This window comes from Mauremys reevesii, linkage group 7 (genome assembly GCF_016161935.1).
Source record: "Mauremys reevesii isolate NIE-2019 linkage group 7, ASM1616193v1, whole genome shotgun sequence".
Lineage (NCBI taxonomy): Eukaryota > Metazoa > Chordata > Testudines > Geoemydidae > Mauremys > Mauremys reevesii.
Genome location: NC_052629.1, coordinates 35,827,420 through 35,842,394, shown reverse-complemented (window position 1 = coordinate 35,842,394; position 14,975 = coordinate 35,827,420). Strand labels below are relative to the sequence as shown.

Here is a 14,975-nt window from a genome sequence, read left to right as displayed (position 1 = left end):
TGCTATACAAATAAAAAATCTTTTCCCAAATTTTTTTCTGAAATCTCTGTGGGTAGCTCTGTGTCAGAAGCAAAAGTATAAAACACATATTACTGTTTCTTGCACCGCAGAAGTATAGTGGAAGTTTTATTAATTATTTTAGACAATCGTGGGTTTTTTTAATTGCACTCCATGCTACTTGTGATACTAACAGACATTACTATTGATGCTAGTGCTCCTGATACACTGCCCTCTAGTGAAATAAATTCATCTGGTAAAGGAGTGACTGGTGTCTAGGGGCTAGACTTGTAGATTGGGAGCCTGAACTTGAAGAGGCCTGGACTAATTAATCACTTTATGTTCATTAAGGTCCCAATTCAGGATACATCTAAGCACCTTCTTAAGTTCACCCTTAAAGTTAAGTCCTACTGAAGTCAATGGAAATTAAGCACATACGTAAATGTTTTCTTGATCAAGGGATGCATCTCTATATTAGGGCCTAAGATAAATCAGAAACAATGTTTAGTATAAAAGAATAAGATGTTTACCCTAAGGCTGAACCATTCAATAATCAGACATAGGGCAGTGTGTACAGTCCTCTTCATTTCACCGCATGCCAGTAAGCTTAGTATGACTTTGTGTAAATAATGATATCATCATCTCAAACGTAAGAACATGTTACTGAACAAAGAATTTCTCTTTTATGAAGAGATTTTATTACTGACCTATTTGAAACATTTGTTTATGTGAGCAGAGGTTTGTCTGACAAGTAAAAGATTATAACATTTCAAAAATAAATTCCAGCAGGAACCAAAAGGGGAAAAAAAGCATCAGAAAGATGTTTAGGAGAATGTTATTAAAATTATAACAACTTTTCATTTTATAACTTCTACTTAGTATATCTGTCATGAATAGGGGAGGCCGTCTGTGTAGCTGTTAAACCACAAGACTGGGAATCAGGAATGCTGGGGTTTGAGTGTTGGCTCTGAAAATGATTCACTAGTAGTGAAATTCACCTCTATGCTAAGAATTGAGATCTGAAGTAGGACTTAAATGACTCTTGGAGCCTCTGATGGCCCTCTGCACAGGGGAGCATTTCACCCTATGTGACTTCAGGACAATTACGTATGTCTGTTTAAATGAGGAATTAATGTCTGTAAAGTGTTTTTCATTTATATAGCATACTTTTTTTCAGATCTCAAAGTTATTATTATAGGTTTCTTTGATGTTATGTCATTATTTTGTCAGCATACTCTTTGAAAGATAATAGGTAAACAAAAGTAAACTAGGGTGGCAAACACACACACAATATCCCACTTCCCCTTCCCTCAAAGCACTGCTTGTGTTTTTAATGCCCCTCCCCCCACAAAAAGCTCCACAATGGAAAAGATTAAACACTAGGTGTTAGTATCCTGAGAAATGGAGCAAACAAAAATCCTGAATGAAAAAAATGGTCCAAATTCATCACTGGCATAATTTGTAGAAATCAGCTATGACCCTTCTTTGGCATTAGGCCTTTAAGGAGTTTTTTTGGTAAGAAGCCAGGGTCATGGAGAGGGAGGAGGAAGAGGAGGACTTCCCTCATAACTTTTTGTCAGGGATCTGCCACATCCTACATAAAGAATAACTGGGGGCAAAGAGAGAGGGAAAACACATTAGCATCAGAATATCTCTATAGCCTAGTGGCAAGAGCATTGTTTCAGGATGTTGGAGACGCAGGAGTCCAAGCCCTCTGCTCCAATGTGGAACAGTTTCAACAGGAGTGATTGAAGGTGCCCCAGATCAGCGTAGCCAATGAGCCAGGGGTTAGGGCTTTCACCTGAGAGTTGACAGATCCCTCCCCGTCTTGTGGCGAGGTAATGTGCCACACAATAACCTAACCACTGGGATAAATGTTATGAGGGAGGTTTTCTTCCCCACTTGCCACGTGTTCTGTGTGAACCTCTGAGCATGTCTGTTAGATAGGATCCCAAACACATATTAGGCAGCCAAAGCCTATCTTCCTGAGGTTGTGAATTGCTCCAGGGCTCAGGCAGGGGACAGGCCTCTGGATACCTAGAGTGAGGCAGCACTATGCATACCCTGAGGCACCAGGGAACTTTTTACTGCAAAAATGTAGGTGCCTAATGAGTTCAGGTGTCTTCAGGGTTCAGCAGGATTTTCCTGAATTGGAGCCTAAACTGGGACTTAAATGCCTAAATCCAGACTTTGGTGCCAAAGTACCTTTTTGACTCTATATCGCTGCTATCATAAGGATGAGTGCCCCTATAAAATAATAGCATCAAACAGATGCCATAACCAGGGGATAACTTGGAAGGAGGCCTATAGAAGAAAGTGACAAGAGTACGCATGGTAAAGTATGCAGTCCCACTGCAAACACACACACACACACACACGCTTTCTTCATAGCTACTCATTTTTAACACCAAGCAACTGCCAAAACCACTGAGTTACTTTACCACTTACACCCATTTTCTGATCGTACCCGTCTGAATATCCAGGGTGGATTTGATTTAAATCAAATTGCCTTAAATCATTATTTAAATCACTAGTTAGGAAGACTCAATTTAATCATGGTTTTCTACATAAAAGTGTATTCTTGTAGGTTGTTATAACCTTAATACACATTATTGACAACTCAGAGATAGATGTAGGTTTCATTTTTAGAAGGTACACACTATACATTTTTAAACAGTGATTTATTTTGAAAACTTTTCAGATTAGTTTAGTTTTACATCTGTATCAGAAAATCAATGATTTTTTTAGTTATTTCATTTACCAAAGGCACTTGAAGCAGATATTTATGATATTGGGAGATGAACTGTCTTCAGTTCAACAGGTTAATCATTAATATTTGGAGGATTTTCTTGCCATGCTGTGTTAAGAGGAGACCATCGCCAGATAGACATTTAAATTGTTTTAACTAAAACAACAATGTTAAGTATTCTGGATTTTTTTCTTCAACAGCAAACATATAATATTTTAACGCGTCTCACATTTATTTCCAGACTGCGTCTCCTTGTCCAGATCTAGTCCACCCCCAACAATATTCTATTTCATGGAACTTTTTGAAACTTTGCACTTTTAGAGCGAGGTAAGGGATTGACGCTGCGTACACAAATTTACAGAGAGACAATATTGTTGAAGTCTGTTATTTCTCACCTCTACATATTATTTATTTATTTAAAAACATTTTTGCTGTTAACAAGCTTGTTATCTCTGGAGACACAAATCCAGTGTTTGAGACCTGCAAAACTAAGCATCTCTGATGGTATCTTCCAGACTGAGCACTGAGTTCCATTGGGTCGATAGAAAGATTAACCTAAATAATGGATTCACATAAGATTGGGTCCTTAATCCATGAACTATTGGAACTCATTTACAAAACTTTTCTTAAACATTACATGAATGTGACTATATTGTCTCATACTATAGAATTAAAATTTATAATCCCTATTCCATGATGAGATATCTTTGAGCTATAAAGTATCTTAATTAAAACTATCCTTAGATAGGTTTTTTTTTCTCCCCCTCAAAAAAACATTTTATAGAAAAAAATCCAGTTTAATTTAAAAAATCTGAGTTGAATAAAAAAATCCATTATTTTATTTAATTTTTTAAAAATTGATTTTTATCCACTCTGATTTATGCTACCATTAACACCACTGCTCAGTTGAGCCCAATATGCACTGACTTTTGCATTCTCACCAAGTTATCTTGATGGCTCAAATGCCGCTTATATTACAGTGCATTAAAAAAAAACCCTAGCAACATAGTTCAATTATGTTAAATTCTTGACCAATGCTTATTGAGGCATTTCAGATACATGTCTCATTTTACAATGATATCTTGAATGCTGTTGGTGCTAATAAAAATAAGATATAAAATGAAATGCTACCAGCATGCTGCTGCAGAAATGTATTTCCCTGGGTTATGATTTAATCTATAACTGTAGTAACCTAGATCACAATTGGCTCATTTCTCATTGTAAGCAGCCTGGATTATTCTTCATAGGCTGCTATGAATGGCCTTATAACCAAGTGAGTGGAAACAGTTTCATTTATTACTTGGTAAAACATCAAGATCCTTGCTCTCCTATGTGGAACCCCCCTTACCATTTTCCATGTGAAACTGAAATCCAGTCCTAAGTGTGGGGTCGTTTGAAGAAGGCTTACGTAAGTGCTTTTCCCCCTTCAGGAATTGGCTGCTGCTTCCTCTGAGGCAGAAGGATCCTCTTTCATCACTTTGCAGCAAGGGGTTTCCTGTTTCCTCCCCTCTACTGTGTCTTCCTGCGACCCCGGCCTTAGATCAGTGGGAATTGTATCTTCCTGATGCTTAAAGCTCTACAAGGGGAAAGAGGGTTTCAAGCTCAGAGGTGAAATTTACCTCTAAAAGGCAGTGTCACAACATGCCAATTTCCTGTGCCTTGATATGGCCCCATTGGTCACTTCATTAAGCAAGCCCCAATACAACAGACATTATTGGCTATAGCCCTTTGAGATGAAATTGAACTCATTTCAGTAATATTAAAGCAATATAGGGAAAAGGCTGCATTTCTATGTGAGTGCACTTCACAGGACATTAAAGCTGCCTTCACACATAAAGTGCTGCTTCCACACCCCCCAGGAGAGGCACTCACAGTGATTTGGGCTCAGAAGGCAAATAAAGCAAAACAGTGATTTGGAGGGGAAAGTTTTATCCTGCAACACTTGCAGGTAACCCAGACTCCTGAGCCCCCCTCACCTTTGTGAACTTCAACTCTACGCCAGCCTGTAAGACATTGGAAGGAAAGCGACTTGTCACAGCAATTGTGTGTGTTTGGAGGGATTAAAGAGTATCAATGAAGCCAATGGCAATTCACACCAGCTGAGGCTCTATTACTTGGATGCAGGAGTCTTGGAGGTGCATCCAGTTTCTTTGGTTTAATGGCTGAGCTGCAAGCTCCTGAAAGAGACACTGGGAGTTAAAGCTAGCCAGCAGAAGCTACTTTCACATATTACTCTCCAGATGCTGGCAACCACCGCCCCTACTCCTTTCTGAGAGATGGAGTTCAGCCTTCTCCTACTCAGGCCTTCTTGAATGTTCAAGTAGGGTGATAATTTCTGACCCCCATAGATGGAAAGTATAGAGAATGCATTTTGTTTGTGACAACAGGACTTGTTTAGGGGTTTTTTAATATGTAGAACAAACAGGTAGTGAAAACAAATGCATGCATTTGAGGAAAAGATGATTCTCTCCTCCACATTAAGAGCACCCACAACTTAGGATTTATGGTTTTCAGGTCAATTGAACTATTTTGAAAGAAACTGAATAGAGACCACCACCATTCACGGAGCCTCTTCACTCATATTTAACCAACTCTGGACCTCTTCCTATGCAGAGCCTTAAGAAAAGGAGACATCTCAGTTTATATGCATATCATTGTTTCTGACAAGTGTCCATCCATTTGGGACATCATGTTGTAGAGTTAACAAGCTCTTAGTGTTATTTAAGCTTGCCTTCAGATGGGTCTTCATTTAGACCAGGGGTAGGGAGAAGTTTCAGTAAATGCCAATCTTTTTTTTTTAAGTTATTTATTTCACTTCCACATGGACAATTCATAGACTTAGGAAGATATAAAACCAGTGTGTACAAGATGTGTCACAATAGCAGACTAGAGATCATGCAGCACCTTTAGAAAAATTAAAATTCTGGAATATGTACAGTTAAGTGCCACACTGAGTATTTACAACACAGTAATTTACTGCAATTAGTCACTGAAAGTTTCTTAAAGAAACAAGCCTCATACTCCAGCTTTAGGAAGGGAAGATAGCAGAGTACTTAGTGTAACCGCCGAATCTGTACATCCTTAGAGATGAGTTGCCAAAACAAACAATGAACTGCCCAGAAACCCTCTCCAAAGTCCATCCTATGTAGTGAGGAGTGGTGTTCAATGTCTTTGGCAAGTATGCAGTCTGGAAGTGTTGGTGGTTGCATAATCTCTTTGTAGCCGACAGGACAGACCTTCTCCACAGTAGCATCGCTGGAAGATCTCTAGGCCATGAGAGCCTTTCCTTCGGTGTTTGGTGCATACTTGGCCTTCCTTAAGGACAGGTTTACAGATCTTGGACCAGAAGTGACGCGCACAACACAATCCAGCAGCACAGTCAGAAGAGCGGAGGCAGGTGGTACTTTCCTGACCTTTGAAAGGAGAAAGTGATTAAAAGCCTGTGGTAAATTGTCTGACTGCAGGAGAGTCAAAAAGCAGAGACTTGAACAAGCAATTACAGGATAGGAGGCAGACTTTGTCTAGGGCTTGTCAGAAAATAGTTGGGAGGGGGAGAGCCACAGACTAGCAGCTGGATGGCTGCATTTAGCCTCAGTGCTTTCTCAGGTGCTATTTCTGGCAGACACCTCAGTCGGGCTGTGCCTTAGTTAAAAGGCCTTTTACACATGGGTTTAGTACACTGCAGGAATAGTGGGGAGCCTAAGCAAGGTTTGAGGCTAACCCACTCCCACTTAGTTACACTTGCTACTGTAGGAGCCACCAGGCCCCCTTACCTTTCAAGTGGTGCAGCTGGGAAGGGGATGTGGTCCTTTTGGGATGCAAGTCTGGGATGCCATGATCAGGACTGAAGCTCTCAATGATGGTCTCCTCCATCTCCCCGGGGAGAAAGTGACCTTGCTCAGATGGCACACAGATCCCTGAGCAGGGGAAAAGGGGCAGGAGTCAGCACAGCCTGGGTAACAGCAGGGCCCCGCTGGAGGCTGCCATACAAGCAGGTGCGCAGCTATGGGGCAGGCGGGTGCTCCCCGCAGTGGCGCAGACAGACGGCCCTTGGGACTCAAGTGAGTGTAGCTATTGCACCTGCAGCCAGGCCCGGAGCGGCCTCCCCCCGGCCCCGCACGCCACCCCGCCGCTCACCATTATTGCAGTAGTTGCCCGGGCAGCACATGGCGTGGCGCAGGCAGCGCTTCCGGCGTTTCCTGCAGGCGAGGCAGAGCGGGACTGCGGGGCCGGCCCCGCGCGGGGCGCTGGAGCAGAACTCGTCCGGGGCGCAGTCCTCGTCCTCCGAGCACGTGTAAGGCTGCAAGGGAGACACAGCGCCAGTGAGGCGGGGGGCGGGCTCGCCGCGCGGGGTGGGGGAGGGAGCAGAGGAGCCCCTGGCGCCCCGCTCACGGGGCAGTCACATACCTGGTGGGGCTCGACGGCCTGGTGCTTGTTGCCCCCCTCGAGCAGGGCCGAGTCTGCGGGCGCGGCACTGCCGGGGGAGCCCCCCAGCCCGGCGCCGCCGCCTGGCAGCAGGTTCTTGATGGCGTTGGAGTTGAGGAGGCTGGGGCCCAACCCGGCACTCGACGCCGCCAGCGCCCAGGGGCAGCAGCAGCACAGAGCGGCCGCCAGCGCCACACACAGACGGGCTGCGCCCAGCAGCATCTTCCGAGCTGGAGCCCAGGGGTCCGATCCGCCCCGCACGAGGTAAGGGACCCGCGCAGCAGCTGTACTCCGGGGGTGGAGGGGCTGGGGCGCCGCTGGAGCCCGCAAGCCCGAGGTGGTGCAGAGGGATGTTCCGCACAGTTACTCGCTACTGGCAGCTACCTGCCTGGCTCCGGCTGCCTTTATACTCCCGGGGGCTGGTTCGTGGGCCCGCCCCTCCGGCGTGGGGGGAGGGCGCTACAGGCAAAGATGGGATTTCAAAGAGAGCCGGGGGGTTGCGCCGCTGCCCCCCACAAAGGCTCCCTCATTGGCCGAGCCCCAAGAGGGGGATTTCGCAATCTCCGCCGTGGCAATTAGCAATGAATTCCCAGGCAGCTGCTGCTTCCACAAGGCTCTGTGCGAGCCCCGAGCAGCGTCTCCCGCTGAGCCGCGGGCACCGGGGGCTGCCTGTTCTGTGGGAACCGCGTACGCTTTGTGACTTGCAGCCCTCCCTTTAAACCGTGTTGTCACGCAGCGCGAACCCCCACCCTCCCTCGGGGCCGCTGCGTGTCGCCTGTGCCCAATCAGCGTTACCAGTCACCCCAGTGTGGACTTTTGTGTATTCGGGGGGGAAGCCGAACATTACTCGGCTCTGTTAGGAGCCAGCATGGCATTTAACGAGGCACAGTCGTTTCCCCGGAGGGTGCTGTTTGAGTTGGCGTTTTTTCACTGTAAATAATCTTCTTTGAACAAAACAAAACACACCCAATCTCCACATCAAACGATGCGTAAGAATGGAGGCCACGCTTTCTAATTACCCTTTGATGGGATATTTAGAGGGAGCCTGGCATCTGTTAGTTGCAAATTAGCGCAAGGCTGGGTTATCTTGTACAAATGTAGGAAGAGGAGGTAGAGTCCGAAGCTGTCTAGTCCCCACAGAAAGCGGGTGTATTTTAACTTTATTCAAATGCTCTCCTCAACTGGCAGCATTTGCCCCCTCCGGGTAACGGGAGACGCTGGTTAAACATACAACGGAGATCAAAGGCCAATGCAGCGCCAAGCTGCCGAAAACCGTTTGCCAAAGTAAGTATCTGGTCGAAGCCCCCTAAAGCAAATCTGGGTTGATTAGCATGGAGTGATAAGGCGCGGCTGCCGGTCCCTTTCAACTGGCGTTTAGGCACTGGGTAGCACTAATAGTTCATAACTTTGGGACACAAATTAAAGGGTTATTCTGACTCGCGAGCGCAAAGGGACGAAGTTACAAAATAAGCCTTTGCTGTAAAGAGGTGCCTTAGCATCCCTCCTGGGGGCGGAGCGCCTTGACTGTTAGCGCTCCCGTGCTTTCCCGCCGCTCTAGCTGGACATCAGTGTTTCTATATTGCTCCTACCGTTTGGCCAGGATTTCATAACAATGGTTCTTGAGCGAACCTGCCTCGCCCCCTCTGGTTTTGGGGGGCGTTGCGCATTTAAGAGGCCTGAACTGTGAGGTTTCCACCTGCCAGGCCGGCTCTGAGCTACCAAAGAAACCCCTTTCCGCTCTTAATGGGCGAGCAGTGCTGTTTGGTGCTTTAAAAACACGGTGCATCATCCCACTGCGGCATATCCAAGCGATGGTCTGGATTTGTAGCCTTTACTCGCACATTGACTTCAAAGGAACCGTTCAGTGCTCTAGGGTTACTAGTGTAATTAGAGGCAGGATCGGGCCTTGTAGTGTGAGATTAAACTTTCCAGGCAATCTTATCTCGGCTAATAGGAAATAAACAAAGGCTTGGCATAGCACATTAGTGTTTTGCCATGAGGAAGAAAATCTGTTTGAAGAGGGGGGCCGTGTCTGACGAACGCTGTTTTGCAAGTGTTGTAGCTGTGTGGATCCCAGGCTATTAGCGAGACAAGGTGGGTGAGGTAGTCTCTTTCATTGGCTCAACAGGGTGCAAGAGACAAGTTTTGGCGCATACACAGGGTGCTTCTTCAGCTCTGGGTTTTGGTGTCTAACTGCCTATGCTGCACGGTTAAGTATTCTTTTCTAATGGAGCACCTAGGGAAAGCAGGGTGCTGAGGTGTGGAAAGATGTCTCCCCTCTATATGGCTCCCACTACGGGACTCGGTTAATGTACACTATTAGCTGCTGTATTACTCAGCATTGTTAGCTGAGCCTTTTTGCCTCAGTGGGAATCTTTAAGGCCTCAAACAGTAAAATCAACCCCCAAGAACACACAGAGTTATCACTTTATTCCCAGACTCGTTTATTCCCGGCCCTGGCTGCGCGCTCTCATCCATTAAAAGGCGGGTATTCCCGCCTCTCTGCTCTCATTTAGCGCAGTGTTTCCCTGGGGCCACTCTGCGGCACTTCCCATAAGACTCCCAGCCCTGTGCTTCTGCAGAGCTGTAACGGGTGGCTCCAAATCAAGCCGGTCGGCCCGTCGGTTACCGACAAGCAGAGCGAGCCGCTCGGGCTGCCCAGGACGTGCCCCAGAAGAGGCGCGCTGGGTAGTTCGGAGCCCTGGAAGCGAGCGGGCTGCGCTGCACAGGCTCTGGCCATGGGCTTGGACTTCAGTTACGTGCCCGGCTAATCTCCCCCATTCATACGGAACTGTGCCAGCCTGCACGTTGCGCAGCGCTGCAGGGTCGGTGCCGTGCCAGCCTGCACGTTGCACACAGACTAGAGCAGCCCCCACCCCCTATGGCGCGGTGTCCGGTGCGACTGGGCACGGGGCAGTACCTCTCCCCCCCCCCAGTGTGGGGCTGGTTCGCAGCCCTCTGGGCCCCGCGGGCTGGGGCTGCGGGGGGACCCGGCTTGCCTGGCTTCCCGCACAACGCGGCGTCCGGCGCACTGGCTCGGCAGCTGACGGGGCTCAGCGCCGTCTCTGGGGCCGCGGCTGTGTTTGCTCAGCGTGTCAAGCGAAGCTTGCTGAGGGCTCGCTTTGATAAGCGGAGATCAAAGGCGCCGGGTCTTAATCAGCTGTGAGCCTCTATGGCGAGGCCCCAACAGTCCGTTTGCTCGGGCTTTGCGCCGCCACTCTGCTCAGCACAGCCTCGGGGCAGCGGCTGCCTGGCCGCCAATCCATTCACACGGCAGTGCGCGCTGTTGGTTTGCAGTGTCAGGCTCCGGCCGGCCCCACAGCCCTCTGCCTGCCTGAGACGGGAAGGGGCGGATTGGCTTGAAGCGTTTCCTGGGGCCTTGCGGGGCACGGTCTGGCAGGGGACCGTGAAAAGTAACGCTCTCGGCGCCCTCCTGTGGTCGTTCAGCGTCAGCTTGTAAAACACCTGCCAAACGCTGGGCAGGGCCGGATTAACCTGTTGTGGGCTCCGATGTAGTGACGATGCCATTGGTGCCATGGTACTGCTGGGATGAGGGCCTGCTTGGGGACCTGAACACAGATGTTCATTTAGCACAGTTATGAGCCATATAAAACATGGATGTAGCAGTCAGTGAAGTTACACATGCATCTCCCTACCACCACCTCCCCCATCTAGCCTGATGTTTTGTAAATACATTTTTTGAAAGCTGGATTTTCTACGTTGAGACAATAATGTTTATTGTCTCAACATAGAAAATGGGCTTGGACTTTATATATATATAAATGGGCTTTATATATATATATATATATATATATATATATATATATATATATATATATATAAAAGTTTCTTTAGCCTATTTCTCCCTTTGCCTCACCATCCATCATGACTTTAAGTGAAATAGTAAAGTTATTGGGCTGGAGTGTGGGGAGGAAAATTGCTGGTGCCTGTCTTTTGCAGGGAGAAAGGGCCAGACAGACAGACAGGTACACACGGACTTACAATTTACCAACGCAACCCAGCCTCAAGCCCCTACCCCAACCTTCACACCTGGGCTCCCCCCATGCCTCTTATTGTCGTCCCCCCCCACACAATTAACCCTCACCTTCACACAAGGGCTCGCCTCAATCACCCTGCTATTGCCCACCCACCCCCCTTTCAGGCCAGGGCTGCCAGCCTCCCTTCTACTAACCCCCCCACCCCCCGAGCCACCCCCACCTTCAACCCAGACTCCCCTCCCTCTGCCCCCACCCCACCCCACCCCCACCTTCACACCCTACTTCTCCTACCCCCTCCCCAAGGCATCACCGCTGGCTCTCCCATCACACTTGGATTTGCCCCACAACTGCCCTTTCCCCCCAGACTGTGCTCTACCACTCCCTGGAGTGTGGGGGAGAAGTTACTGGGCATTCTCACTGGCAGGGGGTGGTGGCAGCCAACCTCACTGTCACCGCCCCCCTGGCCCTGAGAGCCACAGAGAACCAGCCTCTCCCACGCTGTCCCCTGTGTCGGCCAGGGACACACACACACACACGGGCTGAAGCTGCAAGGTCAAGATGGTTTCCAGGAGCCCATGACCGGGCATCAGGGTTGCTGGGGGGGGCCGCATGGCGGGAATCACAGCACTGCTGCCACCCCAGGCGAGCGGGAGAGACTCGGAGGCGGGGGCCAAGCCAGGAGCCCATGCCCCATGGGGAGGGTGGCGCAGCAGGATCAGCACCCCAGCACTGGGAACCCTCCCTGCACCATTTCCCTTTTTTTGGGGGGCCATTCCCTGCCACTCACTTCAACTGGGACAGCTCACAGGATGGTGCTGGGCATTATGGGACTACTAGTGTAGCTGGCAGCACAGGTCCAAGGGCCTCGGTGGAAGGCAGCTTCACGTGAACTACAGCTCCGAGCACACCTTGCAGCACATTGCTTGACTGTGGCCAGGGCTGGAGTAACCGTTTGTGGGCCTCCAAGTAGTCATTATGGACCCCTTCCAAATGTGGGCCTGGTGCCATGGCGCCACTGGCACATTGTAAACCCAGTACTGACACTGGGGGCATCTCCACTCTAAAATTTGAGTATTAGCTCACTAAACAACAATGCACTTTGAAAGTATTTGAAACAACAGGAGGTAGGCTCTTAAATTGTTAGTCATGCATTTCCACCTAATAGAGGGAGGAGTGAGGAAAAAATAATGTAGATAAATCTAATAATTTTGTAGGGGAAGCCTGGCAAACAGGTATAACAATCATCAGCATGACAATGGTTTTGAAAGTAAAGTGAGGCAAAAAATACTGCAACTGGTTACCTGGGACATTCTTTGTGTGGCTCTTGTCCAGTTGCTGTAGGTTAGGCATTCTCTAATGAGTTGGGATTGCGAGTTACTAAGTAACAAGGAGATTTTATTACCATAATTCATTCAAGTGGCAGGGAAAGAATCCAATATAGAACTTGAGAACCACAAGGGCTGGGGATATTAGGGATTTATATACTTACTGTTTTATGCTATAATCCATAAATTCTGTCTTGAGGATAGCAGCAATAATGTTATGGATCTAGTAATTGTGTGCTCCATTCCTCAGAACAGTACTGCACACAGTTTCGCCTGACACTAATGTACAGTGACTTGGGGATAGTACATAACTTTTCAGAGTATCTCCAGAGATGTGAAGGCTCAGGACCCTTGGTACACAGGAGGTTTTTCATAAACTTCATATAATGACAACTTTCATGAGGGAAAAAGGAGGAGCTAGGTAGTGAAAAAAACCACTTTCTATAACTATTTCTCATGGGATAGTTGTCTCCTCTATCCAGAGTGAATTTCTCTCTGAGATCCCTTTTTTCTCCTATCAACAGGCAGATTGTAGAAGAGAGTAGAAAAGTGCTTGCATTTGGTTAATTGATGGCATTTAATTTGTGTGAATATCAGAAAATAGATTTTCTTACTGAGAATTTATTTTGTTTCTGAAAATTGAACTTGAAAAACCATTCAATAACATTGCTCAAGAGTGGCATTGTTGCTATAATCTAAGTCTCTTAGGGCTTGACTCCACTCCTATTCAAGTCAACTGCAAAACTCCTTTTGTTTTCATCTGAAGCTGGATTGGGCTTTATTATGGGAATCACTCCAAGCTATAACAAGGAGTGACATCTTTAATGTGATGCAGGCAGATGTCTGTTAAAACAGAATGATATATCACAATGGTGGTAGCATAAAATGCATTAGTGGATGTGGGTGGGGGGCTCCAGCAGGTATTAATTTTCCTTCCACCTGGCCAATTTACTTAATTCGTTCTGATTCCTTTGAAAAGACTTTCTGTATTAACAGGGAGTGCAGTTTATTCATTTCCTTTACTAAGGTTAGATAAAAATATCATTAAACTATCATCAGCATGAAAATAGTATTAAAAGATGGTTTTGAAAGTAAAATGAGGTTAAAAAAATACTGCAACTATACCATCTTCATCAAAGCTTTGCAGATCATAAATGCTAATTCCCTTAAGGCTTGGGTGTTTCCTTCAGAAGATACAACCCTTTAATTAGAACTACAGTATTGACCACCCACATACAGTGTTATTGATACTCTTGTTACCTTGTGCTAGGGCATTGTCAGATCTTGTAAGCAAAGCAGGATCAGGCCAGGTCAGTAATTGGGTGGGCATCCTTCAAAGATCACATCAGGTATTGCAGGAAGTGGTGTAGGCCAGACACTTCTCTTTGAGTCAGTGATGAAACATTGTTGGAGCATGGTGTTTTACGTATTGTGCCACTGTTTTTCAGATGAGATGTGAAACCATGATCCTTACATTTGTATAGTCAATAGAGAACCCAGGACTTCATGTTATTTTTAGCATAGAATAGCTAACATCCCCTCTGGCCAAAATCTGATTCTGGTAATTATGTGATGACACTAAATTATCTTTGTAATTTTCAACTGAATTCATCTTTACTTCATGTCCTAAACTGTTACTGTAAAGCAGCTGTTGCATTCTATGTCTGATGTGGCTGCATGTCAGTAGTGCATGAAGTGATCCCTGTATGCAGTATCTCTTTTCTAGCTTATAGGACTGTTGGGACACTTCATTAATGTTGTAAATCACTTGGAGCTACTTAGATAAAAATGTCCCTATTTGAAAGGCTCTGTCTACCAATTGCAACATTTGTAGTAACCAGATCCTGAAAATCAGTCATGATATTGTCTCAGTATCTCCCCATATATCAAGTTTCAAGGTGGGCGTTCCTTACTGGGGGGCTCAAGGATAGCTTCTCTTACTTGGATTTTTATTTCACTTTCTTCAGTATTTGCTGCAAAGCATTTAAGCATATGCTTGACTTTTATTTCAATGGGATTTACACAGATGCATAAATGATTTGCTCAATAGGGAAGGGCAGCTATTGTACACATTGAACTTTTAGCACACGAATTGAGGCCCTAATCTTGCTATTTTACAAGATCCACATTTACTACTGAGATGATGAGATCAGGCAGTAACGCCTCATATCCTGAGCACAGTGGCATTGGAACAATTTCTATAGTAGGGGTGCTGAAAGCCATTGAACAAAACTGTAAATCCTGTATATGATGGAAACGACTTCAAGACAGGGTGCTGCTACATCCCCCAAACCCCTAGTTCCAGCATCCCTGCCTCAGCATTGCTGAAGTCATGTGGCATTCTAATTACAAAGCTGAGACCTACGTTACAGCATTGTCTGTGGCTAGGTTTGAAGTAATCCACATTTTCCTGGCATATTGTCCATGGCTGATCAGTCACTATCTCTAGACATGTACCGTAAGGGATAGCCATAACAGACT

General features: G+C 46.5%; 1 protein-coding gene across 1 annotated transcript; it reads right to left on the bottom strand.

Moving 5' to 3' along the window:
* Nucleotides 1-5,282: 5,282 nt before the first annotated feature.
* DKK1 (dickkopf WNT signaling pathway inhibitor 1) lies at nt 5,283-7,844 on the bottom strand. The gene is made up of 4 exons (XM_039547339.1): nt 7,154-7,844; nt 6,884-7,046; nt 6,520-6,663; nt 5,283-6,159 (listed from the first exon to the last, which is right to left on the bottom strand). The coding sequence occupies exons 1-4, from the start codon at nt 7,391-7,393 to the stop codon at nt 5,909-5,911; spliced, it is 798 nt and encodes a 265-aa protein (XP_039403273.1). The 5' UTR covers nt 7,394-7,844; the 3' UTR covers nt 5,283-5,908.
* Between the last annotated feature and the right edge of the window lie 7,131 nt (nt 7,845-14,975).

What these genes read in the sequence shown, in the direction of transcription:
- DKK1 (XM_039547339.1), bottom strand. Translation starts at nt 7,393, where the DNA reads ATGCTGCTGGGCGCAGCCCGTCTGTGTGTGGCGCTGGCGGCCGCTCTG. An exon ending in AGGCCGTCGAGCCCCACCAG is followed by an intron (nt 7,047 to 7,153) that starts GTATGTGACTGC and finishes TCTCCCTTGCAG; the next exon opens with CCTTACACGTGCTCGGAGGA. An exon ending in GGGCAACTACTGCAATAATG is followed by an intron (nt 6,664 to 6,883) that starts GTGAGCGGCGGG and finishes TCCCCTGCTCAG; the next exon opens with GGATCTGTGTGCCATCTGAG.